The sequence below is a fragment of the Ctenopharyngodon idella genome, chromosome 2 (assembly GCF_019924925.1).
Source record: "Ctenopharyngodon idella isolate HZGC_01 chromosome 2, HZGC01, whole genome shotgun sequence".
Taxonomy (NCBI): domain Eukaryota; kingdom Metazoa; phylum Chordata; class Actinopteri; order Cypriniformes; family Xenocyprididae; genus Ctenopharyngodon; species Ctenopharyngodon idella.
Window position 1 is genome coordinate 41,842,021 of NC_067221.1, and position 19,910 is coordinate 41,861,930.

General features: G+C 35.6%; 1 protein-coding gene across 1 annotated transcript in view; it reads left to right on the plus strand.

Moving 5' to 3' along the window:
- Positions 1–1,052: 1,052 nt before the first annotated feature.
- The window catches only part of onecut3b (one cut homeobox 3b), a 25,690-nt gene continuing 6,832 nt past the window's right edge, over positions 1,053–19,910 (plus strand). Inside the window, exon 1 of the mRNA XM_051867341.1 lies at positions 1,053–2,255. Within this exon, the coding sequence (XP_051723301.1) occupies positions 1,223–2,255 (1,033 nt within the window). The 5' untranslated portion in view covers positions 1,053–1,222. The remainder of the gene's footprint in view (positions 2,256–19,910) is intronic.

Consider the following 19,910-nt stretch of genomic DNA (forward strand, 5'->3'; position numbering starts at 1 on the left):
GGGTCAAAAAACATAATTAATCAGTGTCAGTCAATATATTGATCAGATTTATCAATGACCACCCGAAAGAAACTACATGCTTTTCGTGCCAAAGCACCACTGTTACCCGACATCAGTTCCATTTATTTCACCTAATGTAAAAATGCTTTAGTTTGCATGACAGAAAATTAGTACAATATAAAATTTAAAAATGCACATTTCCAAAAATTACAAAATATGATATTTAAAAATGGATTTTGGTCTATTATATTTTTTATTTGGTCACAAAAGTGGGTCGTTTTCAATATTCTTAATGAAGCATCGAAAATAATTGCACTTTTTCCAAAATAATAATAATAAAAACTTTTTTGGGGCCTATATTTACAATTATAAACATATAAGACTACAGGTTAGCATGCATGTTGCATAAATATGATGTTATGAAATTTGTTTGTTTATATGGATCTGCATTTATTTTATATAATGTAAAAAATGCTTTAGATTGCATGACAGAAAGTTAGTATAATATGATATTTAAAAATCTACATTTGTTTTGGTCTGTTATATTTTTATTTGGTCACAAATGTGGGTCTTTTCAATATAGTCAATTTTCAAAAAAAATAAAAAATAAAATAAATAATAATAATAATAAAAAAATTGAAGAAGAGTATGATATACAGGCCTGTATTTACAATTATAAACAGGTTAGCATGCACTGTATTTGATGTTGCATAAATATGATGTTATGAAATTTGTTTGGATATTAATCTGGTCATGGATGTGTATTTTTCCGTATTATTTTTTAAAAATAACAGCATATTTCAAATGAATAATAAACAATATTAATAGAAAGGGTATTATATATAGACCTACACTAAATAAATAATGAATGTGTTATATATTAGTTTAGGAGAGCTCATTTAGATGAAGTGAACTCATATACGCACCAGTGATAGTAGAACAGACTTCAGCACCGCGGCCAGCGAACGTCACTTACGTACACACACACAGATGCGCGCTCTCGTTCAAAGACAGACGCGCGTCCCGCCTCTCAGTAGAAGCGCTGTTGTGCAGCGAACGAGCCACACGCGCACCGAACGCTCGGCGATTTAACCAGGACAAAAGCTTCGGAGCACCATGTTGGACTGACTGCAGACTCTTTGAAATCGATGGATTGGTTTTGAAATCGTTGATACGGTGTTTTTGCGCGGGTCTGAGAGGAGGTGATCTTCCCGTTTCAACGATGGAACTCACGATGGAAAACATTGGAAACATGCACGGCGTTGCGTCGCATTCCCAAGCGGGGGACTTGATGAATTCCTCGCACGGCAGACCGTCGTCGGCTTCCCACCGGAACTTAGTGTCCCACGGGCGCTCGGCGATGGTGTCCAGCATGGCTTCGATTCTGGAGGGCGCCGGCGAGTACCGGAGCGACCCCGCGCTGTCTGGCCACCTGCATCCGGCTATGACCATGTGCGAGTCGGGCATGAGTTTGTCCAACACCTACACCACCCTCACGCCGCTTCAGCACCTGCCACCCATCTCCACGGTCTCCGACAAGTTCCACCACGCCCACCCGCACCCGCATCACCACGCCGCGCACCAGCGCCTCGCCACCGGCAACGTCAGCGGCAGCTTCACCCTCATGCGGGACGACCGCGGCCTGGCTTCCATGGGCAACTTATACGGCCACTATCCCAAAGACATGTCCGGCATGGGCCAGCCGCTGTCCCCGCTCTCCAACGGCCTCGGTTCTCTGCACAACTCCCAACAAGCGCTGTCCGCGTACGGGCCCGGCGCGCATCTCCCCAACGACAAGATGCTCTCTCCGGGCGGCTTCGAGTCCCACGCGGCGATGCTTTCGCGAAGCGAGGAGCACCTCGCGCGGAGTTTAGGCGGCCACGGGCACGGCATGATCTCCAATCTCAACGGCATGCACCCTCACAGCCACCTGCATTCGCAGGCGAACGGATCCATGCTGGCCGACAGAGAGAGGCACGGCGCCGGGGCCGGGCAGAGCGGTGGCTCGGGGCAGGTGGAGGAGATCAACACCAAGGAGGTGGCGCAGAGGATCACGGCCGAGCTGAAGCGGTACAGCATACCTCAAGCCATTTTCGCCCAGAGGATCTTGTGTCGCTCCCAGGGAACACTGTCGGACCTGCTGCGCAACCCGAAGCCCTGGAGTAAACTCAAGTCCGGCCGCGAGACTTTCAGACGCATGTGGAAATGGTTACAGGAGCCAGAGTTTCAGAGGATGTCTGCGTTAAGGCTGGCTGGTAAGTCACCCTCACATCGTCAGGATTTAGGGAATTTAAAAAGAGACATTTGTGAGACATAAAATACATTTTATGCTCTTAAAAATAAAGGCTGCAAAAGATGTTTTACGCGGCGATGCCATAAATATTTGCTTCTCCAAAGATCCTTTCAGTGAACGGTTCCGTGTAAAGAACGTTTTAATAATCTAAAGAACCTTTTTCCACTATAAAGAACCTGAAAGGTTCGTCATGGAACCACAGATGCCAATAAATAACCTTTATTTTTAAGAGTGACACACAGCTGTATGCTGAAGTGGTAAACTTATTACAAAAAACGTGGACTTATAGAATTATATTGCAGTTTTGTATAATATAATTATTATTATTTGGCAAAAAACTTCTCTAAAACAACATTAACGTTTTTTAATTGTATTAGTAGTTCAATTTCAGAACCTTTTGTTTTCGAAATGGAAACCAAAACAAACTGATTTTAGCACAATAACTGCAGCACAAAGCCTTTTCAGACACAAATACACATTTACATCACTGTATGTGAATGGCAAAATGTTCTTGTGACATGGACTAGAATTTTAATAATATAAGGTTTTATATAAATATGTTTTTAAATCATATTTATAGTTAGATTTATGGGCTACCAAAGTAAGCTTTCTTTGTGTTGGGGTTTAAAGGTCCTTTACACCTGCACTTTTGAAATAAGGCCATTTAACTGTAAACTAGGGCTGTAATTTCAATACAAGCCAAAAACACTGTTATGTGGTGCGCTTTAGAGGCATTTCTCTTAAGAGAGACGCGTTGGTTTTAGAGAGTGTGGATGTGTTCTGGACTGGATGACCATCAAACATTAAAGAACGATTTGCTGTCAGAGGCTGATAAGGGGATGGAGCGACGACAGATGGAGATCAGCGCTCGCGGGATTGCGCGTAAATGGTCGCGTTTGTGTTTTTCTGGGCGTCCCCGCGTCCAGAGGGTCCGTTTGATACCCCTCGACTCTCAGAAAGCAAATAACCTGAGCGCGCGTGCCCGCGTTTAGGGAGCGTGACCTCCACCTGATCGATAGCGCAGTTTCCCAGCGTCCCTTTGAAATGGAGCGCCGATCAATGCTCGATTCGGACCTGAGAGGAAGCTAACCACGCTGACGTTTAATTTACCTCGCTTTGTTTTAACGCCCTGACCATGCGCGTTTCCACGCAAGCGTCACGCGGCTGCATTTGCGTGCGTCTGATGGTGACGTTGGATTTTACGCATTCATACCAAATATTTGGTACACTGTAAAAATTTTCTTTTGTCAAATCAACTTCAATAATTATTGTGGTTCATAATATTTTGAGTTTCTGTTGATTAAATCAATTTCCACTGTATTAACTCAAATTTTTAATTTCAATGAACTCAATTTTAAGGAAACCAGGTAACTTACTTTTTTAAGTTAAACCAACAATTCTTTTATCTATCTATCTATCTATCTATCTATCTATCTATCTGGTTAGCTTTATTCAGTTACTATATGAAGTACATTTTAAGGCCATTTGACAATTTACAGCATAGATATTTTGAACAATATTTTTACACGGTGATCTCTATAAATCCTTACACTTATATTATAGTGAAACTACTGCAACTCACACATTGAAGTTAAACTGAGGAATAAAAGTTGGAGTAAAGAGCCTAATAAAAGCCAAACTGTGGTAGCATTACAGCCGTGAAATACTCCACCACATCTATTCATCATATTGATATCCCAGATTTATTAGTATACTAATCAATAGGTATTCTCCTTTCAGCTTCTGGGGGTTGTGTGGATTCAGGCCCATGAGACGCGTGTGGTTAGAGAGGGCAGCATTAGTGACCTGCGCGTGGACACATGTCCAATCTGTGTGCATTTGAATGTCTAATGGATCACTTGGCAACTGTGATTAATTACACCTCAGCACAACTAAGACATCCTCCCTCTCCCTTCCTCTCCCTCTCTCTCTCTCTCTCTCTCTCACTCTCTCTGAGGTTATTCTGACTAACACTGAGTTCAGATCCACATCAGAGGCATGTTAGTCATCTTCACTCATCTTTCTGAACACACACACACACACACACACACCCTCCTATATGTCAGTTTTGACACACAATTGGTACATAAAAATCTCTAAAAAATCCACATCTTTTAGTACAGAAAAAAAAAACTTGGATTAAGATTATTAAAATACACATCATATTATTTTTTTTAAGAGATCTAACCGTTTAAATGAAATTATAACACCTTGTGAGTTCCGGCCAGGTCAATTTTGGACAGTTTTTGAGCAGCATGAGTTACAAGGTCAAAGAAATTTAATTAAATTCCATTAATTCCAATGAATAATACTGAAAATCATCAGTTTATGTGCTCTTATAAATTTCATATAATGACATATTCATATAAAACTTCTCATGACTAAAACACTCACAGTGGTTTTGCTTTAGTTCCTGTAAAATGTGAAATTTCAAAGGGTTTCTCAATTTATTAATTATGATGCATGAACAATAAAACATATTTTAACGCATTACGCTCTTTAAAGATAAACAATGTATACTAAAGAGTTTGTACAATTATTTACAAGAACATACAACTAATTATTATGTGTATTTTAAGACATTTTGAACACATTTATAATGCATTGTATATATATATATATATATATATATATATATATATATATATATATATATATATATATATATATTTAAGATTGTTATATAAACTGATAATTTCCAGTATTAACTCCTTTTAGAATTATATATATATATATATATATATATATATATATAAAACATTGTTACTGTCTTGTTACTGTTACTGGAGAGTGATTTAACTATGGTAATCTCTAATACTCAGATAATCAAATATAGCAAGAAAATTAATAATCTTTAATATCTCAGTAATAGAAAAATGCCCCAGTAATCTCACATATCTCACCAAGAGATCAGAAATATAATTAAAATATTTCTCATCAGATGATCTGAGCTGCTTGACGTTCATTTTATCGCTCTATACTCTTACTGGATGACGACTATTGACTCATTTGAGTCCATTTTTTATTGAAACGAGGGCTGAATGCACTCATTACTGACGCTCAGAGCAGCTTGTATTCTGTAGTATGTGGCGGCGTGAGTTTGTTCATACTTTGAGCTTCTCTGCTGTATTATTTTCAGTCTGTTGAGGTCTGCGGTCTGAAACTACGAGAGACGAGAGGGAGTCGTCAGCCATTTTGATGCGGGCTACTGTGGCCAGAGACTTCATGGGTTTCCATTTGCTCAGATCCCCATATTTTATTCCAAAAACAACACTATCCTCTGTCCTACTTAGTCTAAAACAGACGAATATAAGGTATTTGCAGTGAATTAACATCTGTGGGTTTGTGCAGAAAACCCTCAGACCTCAGAGGTATTTTGCTCCATAGAAAATGATATTGAATGGCCTTCTCCATATGAAAGCTTTTCATCCGTGAATAAACAAAACCACAAATGGCCAGGATTGGTTTAAGTATTTTATGTTCTGCTGCAGCAGGTTCTGCAAACACTTTACAAGTGCAAAGATATTGATGCACCGAAGGCTTTGGTAAATCCATCTTGTGCTGTGAAAACATCAATTTAGTATAAGCCTCTAATAATGCTCTTTCACGGACACCAAGGGGGAATTTTGGCCATATAAGAGGCTGTTTAATAACACATCTGAAATGTGAGGACAGTTGTGTTAAGCTCTGTGCTTAAGGAGAGTGAATCAGAGAGCGCTGGTGAAGGGCACTCGAGCGTAATCCACCCGATCCACAGCGTAAAAACATACTGAAAGTTACTGTGAGCGTCAGATCAGGTATAAATGAAAATATAACAACTTGTGAGTTCCAGCCGTGTCAATTTTGGACTGTTTTTGAGCAGCATGAGTTACAATTTCAAAGGAATTTAATTAAATTTCATTCATTCCAAAAGGAGTTAATACTGGAAATCATCACTTTATGTGTTCTTATACATTTCATATAATGATAGTCATATAAAACTTCTCATGACTATTGAAAAAAATATTTTTTCTTGCCTTATTTATTAATTAAACAGTATAATGCATGAATAATAAGTTCACACTCTTTGTACAGTGAATCCTGTATATATAATTGCAGTGTAGAGATATTTAGGTTACACTTTAAAATAAGGTTTCATTAGTTAACAATGAACAATACTTCATCTATTAATCTTAGTTAATGTTAATTTCAACATTTATTAATGCATTTTTAAGATCAAAAGTCGTATCTGTTAACATTAGTTAATGCACACATGAACAAACTATCAATAAATATATTTTATTAACTAACATTAACAAAAGTTAATTATTATATTGCTCATTGTCATGTTGACTAATGCATTAACATCTAACAAATTGTAAAGTTATTACCGGCTTTCATAATGTTTTATGCATTGCACTGCATTATATATTTTCATAACCAGACTTATATATCATAATACTTAATTATTCATAGCTACAACTAATACTTGAACAATATAGTTGTCTTTAAAGATGAACAATGTATTTTAAGTGTTTTACAATTATTTATGAGAACATACAACTAATTATTATGCGTATTTAATTAAAGACATTATGAATACATTTATAGAAAGTGTCTGCTATAATGTTTTAATTAAATCTACGACTCACATTGTTAGTCATGTGTGTGTTTTACATGAACTGGAATGGGAACAGAAAGTCTCTAATACTCAGATAATGCATTAGTAAACTGATCCTGCTCTTGTTTTAGTTTAGAACACACAGATATTAAACCTGAGAATCGTTGCGGTGATTCCCAAAGGACTGCAGCCGGGCACCGAAACACAATTACTGTTAAATTATGGATATTGTAAGCAAAACGCACAAGAGTGTGATATATAAAATGCTATACAAAGGAAAAAGACCATTAGAGTAACTGACACACACACACACACACACACACACACACACACATGCATGTGTTTAAATTCTTGCTTCCCAAACCCAATGAACAAACACTGTTGTTCTTAAGAGTCATTATAAAACAGCCTCAAACTAAACACTCAATATCTATTGAAGATTTTATGCTGCAAACTTTGGCAAATCCAGTGTTATTTCATCCTCATAACAAGCACTTATTTTACCTGTTATCTTGAGGTGAATACTGTATAAAACTCACATTATATCGCCTCTGGCATTGACAAAGAAAGACATCTTGTCCAGACAAGTGTGTGTGTGAAAGAGAGAACGGTTTTGCTCTTTTCCTGAGTCATGTTGAGACACCAGGAGCCGTGATGTTTTACCAGAGTAAGTCTTCTGCTGATCTCAGCAGTTTCTCTCTCGATTCTCCAAAGCTTTTACTGAAGATGATGTGCGGGAGACGCTGAACTCCATAAAACTAAAATTACTGGATAATGATGTGCCTGCATGAGTTAGTAACATGCATGATTAAAAACATGATTTTATTAGAGATTATCATAATTAAATCACTCGCCGTTCATATTACAATTCATGTAAAACACACGCAGTAACAATGTGAGTTGTAATTCATGTAGATTTATTTAAAACATTAGCAGACACTTTCAATGATATGTGTATGTAATGCATTATAAATGTATTTAAATACACTTTATTATAATTAGTTGCATGTTTATTATTCAAAGATCTTATTTCATGTGTTATATCATTCATGCATTATACTCTTGAAAGTTGTAGCTACGAAGTATTATAATGTATTGTAAGTCTGGTTATGAAAATATACAATGCAGTAAAATGTGTAAAACATTATGAAAATTGCTAACACTTTACAATAAGGTCTCATATTATATAAAACATGATTCAGAGTCAATTTTAGTTTAATCCCTCCATGCAAAAAATATTTGCAGCAACAATATCTGCGCTTTAGTGCTTCCAGATCATTTGTTTGGTTCTTTTCAGATCTTACCGACACAATTAGCAACAATATAAACGCCAGCTTTCCCACATCACAAATGCGACTCGTTCTTGGCGCTGATTTCTACATCATGAGAAATGATCCATCGCTGCTGTAAATGACAGAACATTAGCAGCAGTACAACAACTGAAGTCTTTTAACAAGGACACGAGTCTCTCATAAGTCAAGTATAAACATATAAAGATTAATGTAATTATTCTACTGGCTCTCATGAAGTAAAATCCTGTATTTAAAGCACATTGTTAATGTTATAGCTGGTGAGGACTCACAATGAGACTGTGCTGAGAATAAAATACTAGCATACTATTATAAATGCCAAACAGTATGCAATATTTCATAAAAACTGTAAACATGTCATACAATGCCATATATTATCATAAGCTCATAAGCCAAGAAGATGTTAAAAAAACACTGTAAAACCCAAATATTTAAGGTAACTCACACCATTTGAGGAAACTGATTGATTTAAACCATTAAAGTTTAAAAACTATTATTTATGAGTGCTGTGAACTTATTCCTTTTGAGTCCACATAAAGAGATTATTTCTTAACATTAATTAATCTATAACTTAAATACTAAATTTACACTTAAATATTTAGTGCAGCTGAAACTTGTAAAATCTGAGTATTTAAAGTCACATTAAAGTCATATTTACATTTATTAAGTAATATTTGAATAAAACAAGCGTTTTTCTTTGTCGTTTTGTTTGAAGTTTCATAGTTCTTATTAAATTTACATGTGCAGCACATATTTCTTCCAATTTATTCATCAAACTGCAAAAAGAAGCTTGAGTCAAGCGCATTGCATTTTGGGATACAGTATTCTATTTAGTGTGCTGTTGCACAGTGTTTGCACAATATATTGGTGGCCATATATGTGCTGGCCAATAAATGTTTATTTAATGTTATCATTATTGGTATTAAGATATAATACCAATATGTCGGTTATCGGCTTCCAAATATAAAGAATTATCGTATTATCATTTTTAATGTTATCGGTCTGATAAGAAAACTAGGTCGATATGTTAAAGCCGATAAGTTATGGATTATTTGAATCACTTCAGATGCACACTGCTGTGAGGCTTTTGATTGGTCCTTCAACATCACATGACACGACAACATGCAGCAGATTATGCGTGCTTTTGTTTATGTTAGAGAGAAGACACAATGTCGGCGGTGTGGGAGATTTTCACCTTGAAAAAAAAGACTACATCAGAATTGCAATTTGCCATATGTAAAATTATTTTAATAAAATAAGGAGTCTTGAACCGGTTCAGAGTAGGCTACATTTAGTAAATTATTTCAGGAAAAGAAAGATCTTGATGTTTACTTGCAGTTTCCTTGTTTTCTGTGGTTATGTTTTTAAAACAAAAGCAGTTGTCCACTGTATTTGATTGCATTTTGTTTTTGTAATCAGGCTCAGATTTATATCAAGATATAATACCAATATATCAGTTATCGGCTTCCAAATATAAAGAATTATCGGTTATCGGTATCGGGTGAAAAATGTTCATTTTTAATGTTATCGTTATCGGTCTGATAAGAAAACTAGGTCGATATGTTAAAGCCGATAAGTTATGGATTATTTGAATCACTTTAGATGCACGCTGCTGGGCGTGAGGCTTTTGATTGGTCCTTTAGTATCACATGACACAACAGCATACAGCAGATTATGCATGCCTTAGGTTATGTTAGAGAGAGAGGACACAATGTCAGCAGTGTGGGAGTTTTTCACTTAAAAAAAAAAAAAAAAAAAAAAGAGAGAGAGCATATCAGAATTGCAATTTGTAAAATTAATTAAAATAAATAAGGAATCTTTAACAGGTTTAAAGGAGGCTACATTTAGTAAATGATTTCGGGAAAAGAAAGATTTTGATGTTTACTTGCAGTTTCCTTGTTTTCTGCAGTTATGTTTTAAAACAAAAGCAGTTTTCCACTGTATTTGATTGAATTTTGTTGTTTTAGTCAGGCTCAGATTTATATCAAGATATAATACCAATATATTGGTTTTCGGCTTCCAAATATAAGAATTATCAGTTATCGGTATCAGCCAAAATTCGGTTAATCCCAAATTCATACTATATATTGTAAAAATAGTGCGAGTGCGGCAAATTAATGCTCTGGTCATCTTATATCAGTATTGCATCAGTCAATAAAAATTGCTAAACTGCCAATATTAGTATTCCATTCTGGACCAAACTAATGGTTGGTGAATTTTACATAGCAACACATCAGACAGCCAATGAAAATCCCCAGAGAAACACGTTGATTTTCCAGTCCTGATATTGCAAGTCTGACGGAGCGAATGACTCAAACATCTCATCTGAATTAATCTTATGATCTCTAGATTGAACTGAGCTTAAACAGTGAAGTGAAAGTCAGCAGACGTGGAGAAGTGCTGTCAGAGACAGAATCACAGTCCGTTGTGCCGTAAAGCACGTCACAGTCGCTGGTTCTGTCTTTCTCGTTCACGTATGTTTGCCTGCCGCTGCACGTATCAAAGATCAATAACGCGGCCCACCATCCCCCTCTTCTCTTCTCTCCGTCCTTTCTCTCTTTCTCTGCAACACATCACAAAAAAATTACCCTCCATCCATTACGACTGCCACGGCGCTATTGAATTAGAACATTCACAACAGCAAAAATCCACTGTGTCCCTGATGAGAGGACAGACGTGGCTGTACGTGTGCTGAATGCAAGATAGCCGAAGAGGAGAAGTGAGAAACCATGTCCGACTCATATCTATTATCAAAATCATTATATGTATATTATATGTATATCTGAGAATAACTACAGTGCAGTGCATGTGCTGGCCTTCTGAAACAAGCAGGCAAAATCTGCATCTTTGTTGTATTTGATGTTGACATGGTTTCCATAATTAAATGCACAACATTTGCCACAACATTTGCACAACCACTAACCAGCAACCAATAATATAATATGTTATATTAGCTTGCCATTTTTTAAAACCGCAAAGTTATTAGCAAATGTGACGTGACTTTTCTCCTGTATCACACTGTTCATTCCTCACATTAATGCCAATGAGATACTGATTTACTGTATGAATCATTTTCTCTAGGTTTATGGGTCAATGACGTGACGGGTCATTTTTTTTGTCCAAAGGCCTTAATAATAATAATAACAAAAAACAAAGATATGACATCCAAAGTATGTAAGGTAGTACAACTAGATCTCTTTTATTGAATCCAAAAGGTTTTAATTATATTTTTCTACATATAAAGGTATTTTAAAGATTTTGAAGTGTCAAAAGGTCATTCGGTTTAACCGTCCAAAGGCCAATACAGCCACTTTATTTGTGATTAAAATATCTTAAAATGTAATAAATGTATATATTTTTTTATTCTGGCATGATTTTATAACATCATATATCAACATAGTGCAAAATGGTATTAAAATTATGTGTAGAAGTCGTTGCTTTGTTATGAGAAAGAATGTCCGGAAAAATGAATTTCATTGATGTCATTCGGAGTAACCGATATAAAGGGACCATTTTGGATCAAGTCATGTGGTCAATATCATGTGACAGGATGTGACATCATTCAGACACCTGCAAAGTACCACATGGTCGTGAAGCAAAGTAACTAACTCTCTTTTAACTATTTGGAAAATTCATGTTTTCACTTGATCATACGCATGTCCCGAAACATAAGGTCATTCGGTACAACTGCTATAAAACATGGAAAATGTTGTAATATTTTAAAAACTTGTACTAAATATAAAATGTTTGATTGTCCTTTTGCTAGCTAGCTAGATATCAGCCTGTTAGCATCGTTCAAAAATATCGTAATTCGGTATAACCAAGAGTGTCATTCGGTAAAACCGAAATTTGGGTTAAACCGAATTACTTTTTTGGTGACAAATTTTGTCCATCTTGTAGAAAAATGAAAAAAGCAGTGTTAATTGATTATAAAAAACACATAATCTCATTGTTAACATTTAATAAAAAAATATATATATATATATATATTTACAATAGAAGTTTACAATATTTCCTCATTAAGTAACCATGTGAATGTGGGAAAGGCCTATTATATCAATGTTTTGCATAATAATATTTAATTTCCCTTACAGTACACTGATATTACAGTAAGATAACACTATGGTACAGATTGTTTACCATATTGATTTATGTTGGTATTTACATGGTACTCCAAAATAACTCAAGGAATACCATGATATTAACATAGTACATGTCCAAAAAATAAACACATGGTCAAAAACACAAGTTATTTGATGTAAGAGTCAATGTTGAACTATTAAATAACTATTAAATTAAATGAAATGTCCTCAGAGTATTTGATTATTAAAACCACCCCAGATATATTGACATATGATGCAACAAAAGATCAAATAAATACTCAAAACTTTTATTTTATCAGTATATGATCAGCAATTTGAGTGACAGGTGAGGGCTGTTATATATTCACATCACACTCACACACACACTCACACACACACACACACACACACACACAGACTCGCACACAGTCTACTTCAAAAGAATCCAAAACAAAATAGTTTTTCAGATCTCTCCCCTCAAAAAGTGTGGAAATAACAGTTAACGTGTTTTAGAGGAGCACAAAGCTGGAAAACATGAAATCTTAAAATATGAAACAGATGATATCTGACATAAAAGCAGACGCTGAGGTGATCCAGCCATTGATTGAGGGTGGGAGAGGTTTGACTTTGTGAGAAGCGGAGGATGGAGGCAAGTTGCTGAAATGATCGATCGGGGCTTTAATAATTGATAAGCGGGAGGGAGGGAGACGTGTAGCCTGCGTAACAGAGTCGGTTCTTGGTAAGCAAAGTAAAACGTGCCATGAATACACACGCACGGCATTAACATTGAGGTGACGAACAACACAATGGATTAAAGAAGGAAAAGGAGGAAGAAAACTGGAGCAAGAGTCTCGATGATGTCGGTGCGAGACACGGGAACAGACGTACAGCTCATTTACATGCTCGACTGATTATCATTTGTGCTTGTCAGCAAATACAAGTGATATCTGAAGGTTGAAGTGCCGATTGTGTTCACGTGTCGTGTACCTGATTCCCCAGCTAACAGGGAACGTTCTCAGAACGTTCTCTCAAAGTTATGTACAAACGTTCCTCCAGTAACGTTAATAGAACGTTCGTTCAAAGTTATCTGGTCTTTAATAATGTTCTCAAAACATCATTCATGGAATGTTTTTGTCTGAAACGTTTTAGTTGGACGGTTTTTAAATGTTACTGTGTGTTTTAGAATGTTCAGAGAACATTCAAAAGTAACGTTCTAATTATGTGTGCAAAGTTATAAAATGGAATGTTCTGCATAACCAAGGAAAACAATGGATGTTCTGAGAACATTCAACTTAATGGGAACATTAGGAAAACGTCCTTAAGAACATATTTTTGTTAGCTGGGTCTGATTCAAAATCTAATTCAAACCCAGAAATAGACAACGTATTGGGATTGTGAAACACAAATGAAAGTGTCTCTGATCATGTGACTCTGTACACAGATGTTCTTCTTCCATTGAGATGCTCTTTGGATCATCAGATCACGCTGGAGAACATGATCATCAGATTTTATTCATGAAGCTCCAATTGCTTATTTTATTTTAATACACATTAATTGACACAAGCACTTGTGTCCGTCACGTAAATGTGCCTGATAAAGGGTTAATTTTCATCTGCAGACCCTGAATTGCAATAAACGGTAACTCTTTAGTTTAGGGTCCAATTCTCACTATTAACTAGTTGCTTATTATCATGCATATTACTAGGATATTGGTTGTTTATTAGTACTTATAAAGCAGATATTAATGCCTTATTCTGCATGACCATATTCTACATCCCTTAATCCTAAACTTAACAACTACACTCTAAATAATGCTGGGTTAAAAACAACCCAAGTTAGGTTAAATATGGACAAACCCAGCATTTGGGTTGTTTTAACCCAGTGGTTGGGTTAAATGTTTGACCAACCTACTGGGTAGTTTTATTTAACTCAACTATTGTTTAAAAATGACTATATGTCTGGCTTAAAATGAACCCAAAATATGTTGGAAATTAAAAATCAGACATAATTACTACTCTAAAAATTGCTGGGCTGTTTCAACCCAAATTTGGGTCAAATACGGACAAAGTCAGCTGTTAGGTTAAATTTTTAATGACATTTTTAACCCAACGTTTGGGTTTGTCCATATTTAACCCAAATTTGGGTTGAAACAGCACAGCAATTTTTGAGTGTAGAGGCAAGAGTACACTCTAAAACATGCTGGGTTAAAAATAACCCAAGTTGGGTTGAAAATAGACAAACCCAGCAGTCGGGTTAAATGTTTGCCAAACCTCCTGGGTAGTTTTTATTTAACCCAACTATTGTTTAAAAATGACTGTATAGTTGCTTAAAATGAACCCAAAGTATGTTGGAAATTAACATGTATTAATAAGTTTAATGAATAATAATTAAACAATAATCATTTATTAAATTGCTTATTAATAAATGTTCACCTTTTGATTATTACTGTTGCCTTTTGATAATTATGTGTCTGATTTTTTATTTCCAACATATTTTGGGTTCATTTTAAGCCAGACATAGTGTCATTTTTAAACAATAGTTGGGTTAAATAAAACTGCCCAGCAGGTTGGGTAAACATTTAACCCAACCACTGAGTTTGTCCATTTTCAACCCAACTTTTTTTGTTTTTAACCCAGCATTTTTTAGAGTGTACTTTACTAACTACTAATAATCAGTAATTAGTCATTTTATTGAGGCAAAAGTCATAGTAAATAGTGAGAATTGGACCCTAAACTAAAGTGTGACCCAATAAAGCAAAAGAGAGACACACCAAATACTAAAACTTTCCCAAATGTAATTTCTTTATTTAATTCAAATGGTTATTAAATTAGGATAATGCAAAACAGATGCATGTACAGGAGGTGAAAATATGCGTGCATGAATATACTGGTCACATGTTTAAACGCACCTACCTGTGCGTTTGCAGGAAAACTGTTGTGTGTACGTGTGAGATTGGGTTATAGAGCGTCTGCGCTACACATTGTTAAGGCTTATCTGACTTGCGCTGAATCTGTATTGATTTCCTTTCCCCTGCTCGCTCCTGCATCTCTAGGGCTCTCGCCAGCAGCAACCGCAGCCAGCCGTGCAACACACACACACACACACACACACTCAGACCCCCTCCCTGCAACACCACCAGCTTTCCCATCAACAGATCTGTCTCTGAAACACACACAAACACATGCAGAACTTACATGACAGTCTGTGTGAGACGAACAACATACTAACACATTCAGAACGGCAAACTACTCGATTTCTGCAGTACAGTAGAAGCGTACATTCTAGCAAGGTTCTCTCAAAGTTATGAACAAATGTAACATTAATAGAATTTTCACACAACGTATTATTCATGGAACGTTTTTCCTGAAACGTTTTAGTTCTTCTAAATCATTTCTTTTTAAATGTTACTTCTTCAGAGAACATTCAAATGTAACGTTCTCGGAATGTTTGCAAAATGACAAAATGGAATGTTCCCTTAATGTTCAGATACATATTAACACTGGAATAGATTTGACCTGCTTCCTTCCTATACAAACACACTTATCATCAACACACATTTTTCGAGTTTAAGTATGTAATTTCTGTGCAAAAATTGTTTACAAACTCTCCTACTGCACAGTCTGTCCGTCTTCCATTGCTCAGACAAACAGATAGTCCCGCTCCAAACTCACTGACATGTCGGGAACTCAAACAAACAGATCATTGTTCTGGAAGCATCACAGTCTCAGTGTTTCACTCTTGATACGTCTATAGCAATGACTCTGAACATGAGTGAACAAATGAAACACTTCAGCTTTAAATTCACAGGACCTAGTGATTATACATGTAGGTTAATGGGACATATCTGTCTGTAAAACTCAACAGAAAAAGCATGGATCAGCACAGATATATAATATGCATTAGAAGCTATAGCAATGTATTTATTTACAGTAGAGTTTAGGGATACAGTTGCAAGCTAAATCTGACAAATGTCTCTTTACAATCTATAAATACATGCAAATAATGTTTTTACATTCTAAAAATGTTCTATATGGTATGTAATAATTTAGATGTGTGTGTGTGTGTGTGTGTGTGTGTGAAGTATGCAGAATAACACGCAAACATAAAGGCTTAATTTAAGATGTGCAAGTGAGGGTTTGCTCTTGCAACGACTTCTTGGCTTTCGGATCAATCAAACTGTCTATGAATGGCGTTTAATTGAGCTGCTGGGGATGGATCTGGTCTGTCAGATGTTTGTCCACTGAGAAATTGATTTTGGAGACCAGTTAGGAAACCCGCAAGACAAAGAAGAACTCATCCTGACCTGGACGAAGGGAAAAGCTCAGTTCTAATATTTCTCCTCCCCTAAAAGCCAAACTCTCTCGTTGCCATGCTGTAGTTTATGTATATCTTTGCACTTCTAAAAATGAAGGTTCCAAAAGGGGTTTTCACAGCGATGCCATAGAAGAACCTTTCAGTGATTTTTATCTTAGTGTGAAGAACGTTTTAAAAATCTAAAGAAGCTTTTTTCACTATAAAGGAATGGAAAGTTTTTGTGGATGTTGAAGGTTCTTTTATGGAACATCGATGCCAGTAAAGAACCTTTATTTTTAAGAGATTCAAACTATGAGGGTTTATAAAGAAGTAATGGACATGATATATTTCAATATGAATGCGATTATACTGAAGCACTGTGCAGTAAAGCATTGTACTCCAAAAATAACCTTTATCTTCCCCTTTCTTGTTTTAAAACCTCAGCAGACTTTAAGAAAATATGAACCTATAGACTTTATACGGTCAATTATAATCAAACCATCTGAAGGAATAAAGTCAGAGGTCCCACTTTATATTAGGTGTACTTACATTTAAAATAATCATTTGATACAATGCACATATTGTGTACATACATGTTTTTACATTGTAATTACATTTTAAAAAAATACTTGCATGTAATTACATCTGTAATTAATTTCTGTATTTACAATTATAATTACACTGTTGACCCATCCTTTACCACCAAACCTGTCCCTAACTTTACCCATATCCACCTCAATAGCAGCAAAAGTGTTTTGCAATACAATATGAACACAATAAGTACACTATACTTATTTTTTTGATGTAAGTACATAGTAGTTAAGGCCACCTGATATAAAGTGGGACCAAGTCGGATTATTTAAATATGAAACCACGACACTGGAATAATATATTTATCAATTTAGCAGATGATTCCCACATACAGAGCAATAGAAAGTATGATTCTTTGTTTTGTTTTTGTTTTTTTGTTTTTTTAAATGAGCATCTTTATCTTTTAATATTTCTATGCAGGACCTACAGCATTAATTATGTATTAATTTATTTTAAAAATCATTTAATAGCTGGCATTGAACTCAACACTCACACTCACACACACACTCACACACACACACACACACACACACACACACACACACACACACGTCGCACAAGAAATGCCTGAATTCATGACGTATGTTGTGATTAATTTTTCAAGCCGATCCATGACATAATAATATTAGTAGGAAAAGCGATGCATTTTATAATCCTAACGCTTTTTTAATGTACCAGTTTGATAAATACACACATCAATATTGTGTAAGTCACATAAACACAAAGCAAATATTGACTGTGAATTAAAAGCGAGTGTTTGAGAATAAATGATGCGTTTAAAAACATCGAGGTGTAAGCATTTCAAACTAATAATCTGAACAAGTTTAATATTATTTTTTATTATTATAAATGGTTGACCTAAAATGTTATAGTCCTAGTAATATTCTGTTTTTAAACATGATTGTAATAGTCCACCATCCCGTCAATTCATTCGTTTTACTTCATTTCACAGAAAAGCGAGTGTGGTTTATTAGCTTACTTTAATTTATTTATTTAGGCTATTTGCACTTATTTATGTATTTGATATAGCCTAATGGATATTTAATAAACAATTCAGTAGTAGATGAATGTTTAATACGCCTGCGAGAGCAGATCAAATCATTTTTTTTTTCCAGCAACGAATAATCGAAATATTGTATTTTCGCTTGAGCTGCTGGAATAAAAACAAAAAGAACAGATTTGTGTTCCGTGTATCACGACATGAATTCTTGTCAAACACACACAGGCTCGAATACAAATCGAATTAAAAGCTCCAGCTTTAACCTTTTGTTGTGGTCAAACGTTCAGTGTATCGATGATGGACATTGACATCCACTCAAAACCAACAGCTTCATTTTACCTCCATTTATAAGCTAAACTCTATAAAATCAAGGATGCTACAGGATTTTAGTATTTTATAAGCAACCAATCCTAAGAATCTGGTCAATTTAGGCTACTATTATTCATTATTATTGCTTTTTACTATAAATAATTATTTATTTACAATTAATCTTTACAATTTAAATGATCATTTCTTTAGGACTTGTTGACTAAGAAAAAAACTGTTGCAGTAATATTTTAAGCAGTAGAAACATAAACTCGCACCTGCAGCATCATGTAATGGGTGTGTATTGTTGTAGTGGTTTGTGTTGAATAGGCTTTGATTGACATGACTGTTTCTCGCCAGCAGTAGCCCGGCCCGCGCGGGAGAGGGTTCGTTTCACCGCACCCAAAAACAGAACCGCCCCGCTCAAGCCATCGATCCCGAGCCGAGCTGTTAGCGGCCTGGTGCGGTTAGTTATCGATCCCGCCCCCCGCTCTCTCCGCCACGCCCACACCCACACACAGACCACACCCACCTCAGCAGACAGCATGTTCATATATGTGTGATGCTCATTAATTGACTTTTTAATGGAACCTTTAGCCTACAAAAATGATTTTTGTTTAACAAATATAATCTGGCACCATTGGTTTGGTAGCAGATGTTTAAATAATTTGCTAATTTTCTGATCCATTATGATCCAATCTCCAGCCTCAGTTTCATTTTTGCTTTGGTCTTTTGAACACAAGAAGCTAATATTACACACTACTTTTAAAAATAAAGGGGGTTTTCACAGTGATGCCATAGAAAACGTAGAATACATCTTAAACGACTGGGTGAGGTCAATAATTATATTTCACTAAATGTATAAATTGCAAAAAAGAATCATCTTATAGTGTTTTGTAGTGAGAGTTAAAGGGTTAAATTTGGCAACAGAATATATTTGATTGTGATGAATATCTCCTTGATGAATATTGATTTGTGATTGTGAACATATTAAGGGAACTCTCATATACTGCCATATGAATTCAGCATTGAAAATATAGGCTAAATAAACTGCAGCAGTTTATAATTCATCCATCTGAGTGATAAGATATCAATATCAGCGCTTACCATTGGATTACAAAACTAAACAGAAGCTCCCCATTAAAATGTCATCTGCAAACATCAGCCAGACTTTCCTTATTGAATGTCTTTTCTGTGATTATGCGGCTTCTTTCACATGAAGACTATAATAATTTCACTTATTTTTATCAGTGCGAGTCTTGTGCTCTTTATGTCTGTCACCCTCAATGTGCACGTGCTTTCAGTCTATGAAATTATTTCAATTTGGCTCATTATTCTGCTGGAATTGAGTAGAAAAAAAAATCATTTTTATTGCAAGTGCATGGCTTACAAAAAAAAAAATATCGCGAGAACTGTTAAAAAACAATGTTAACAC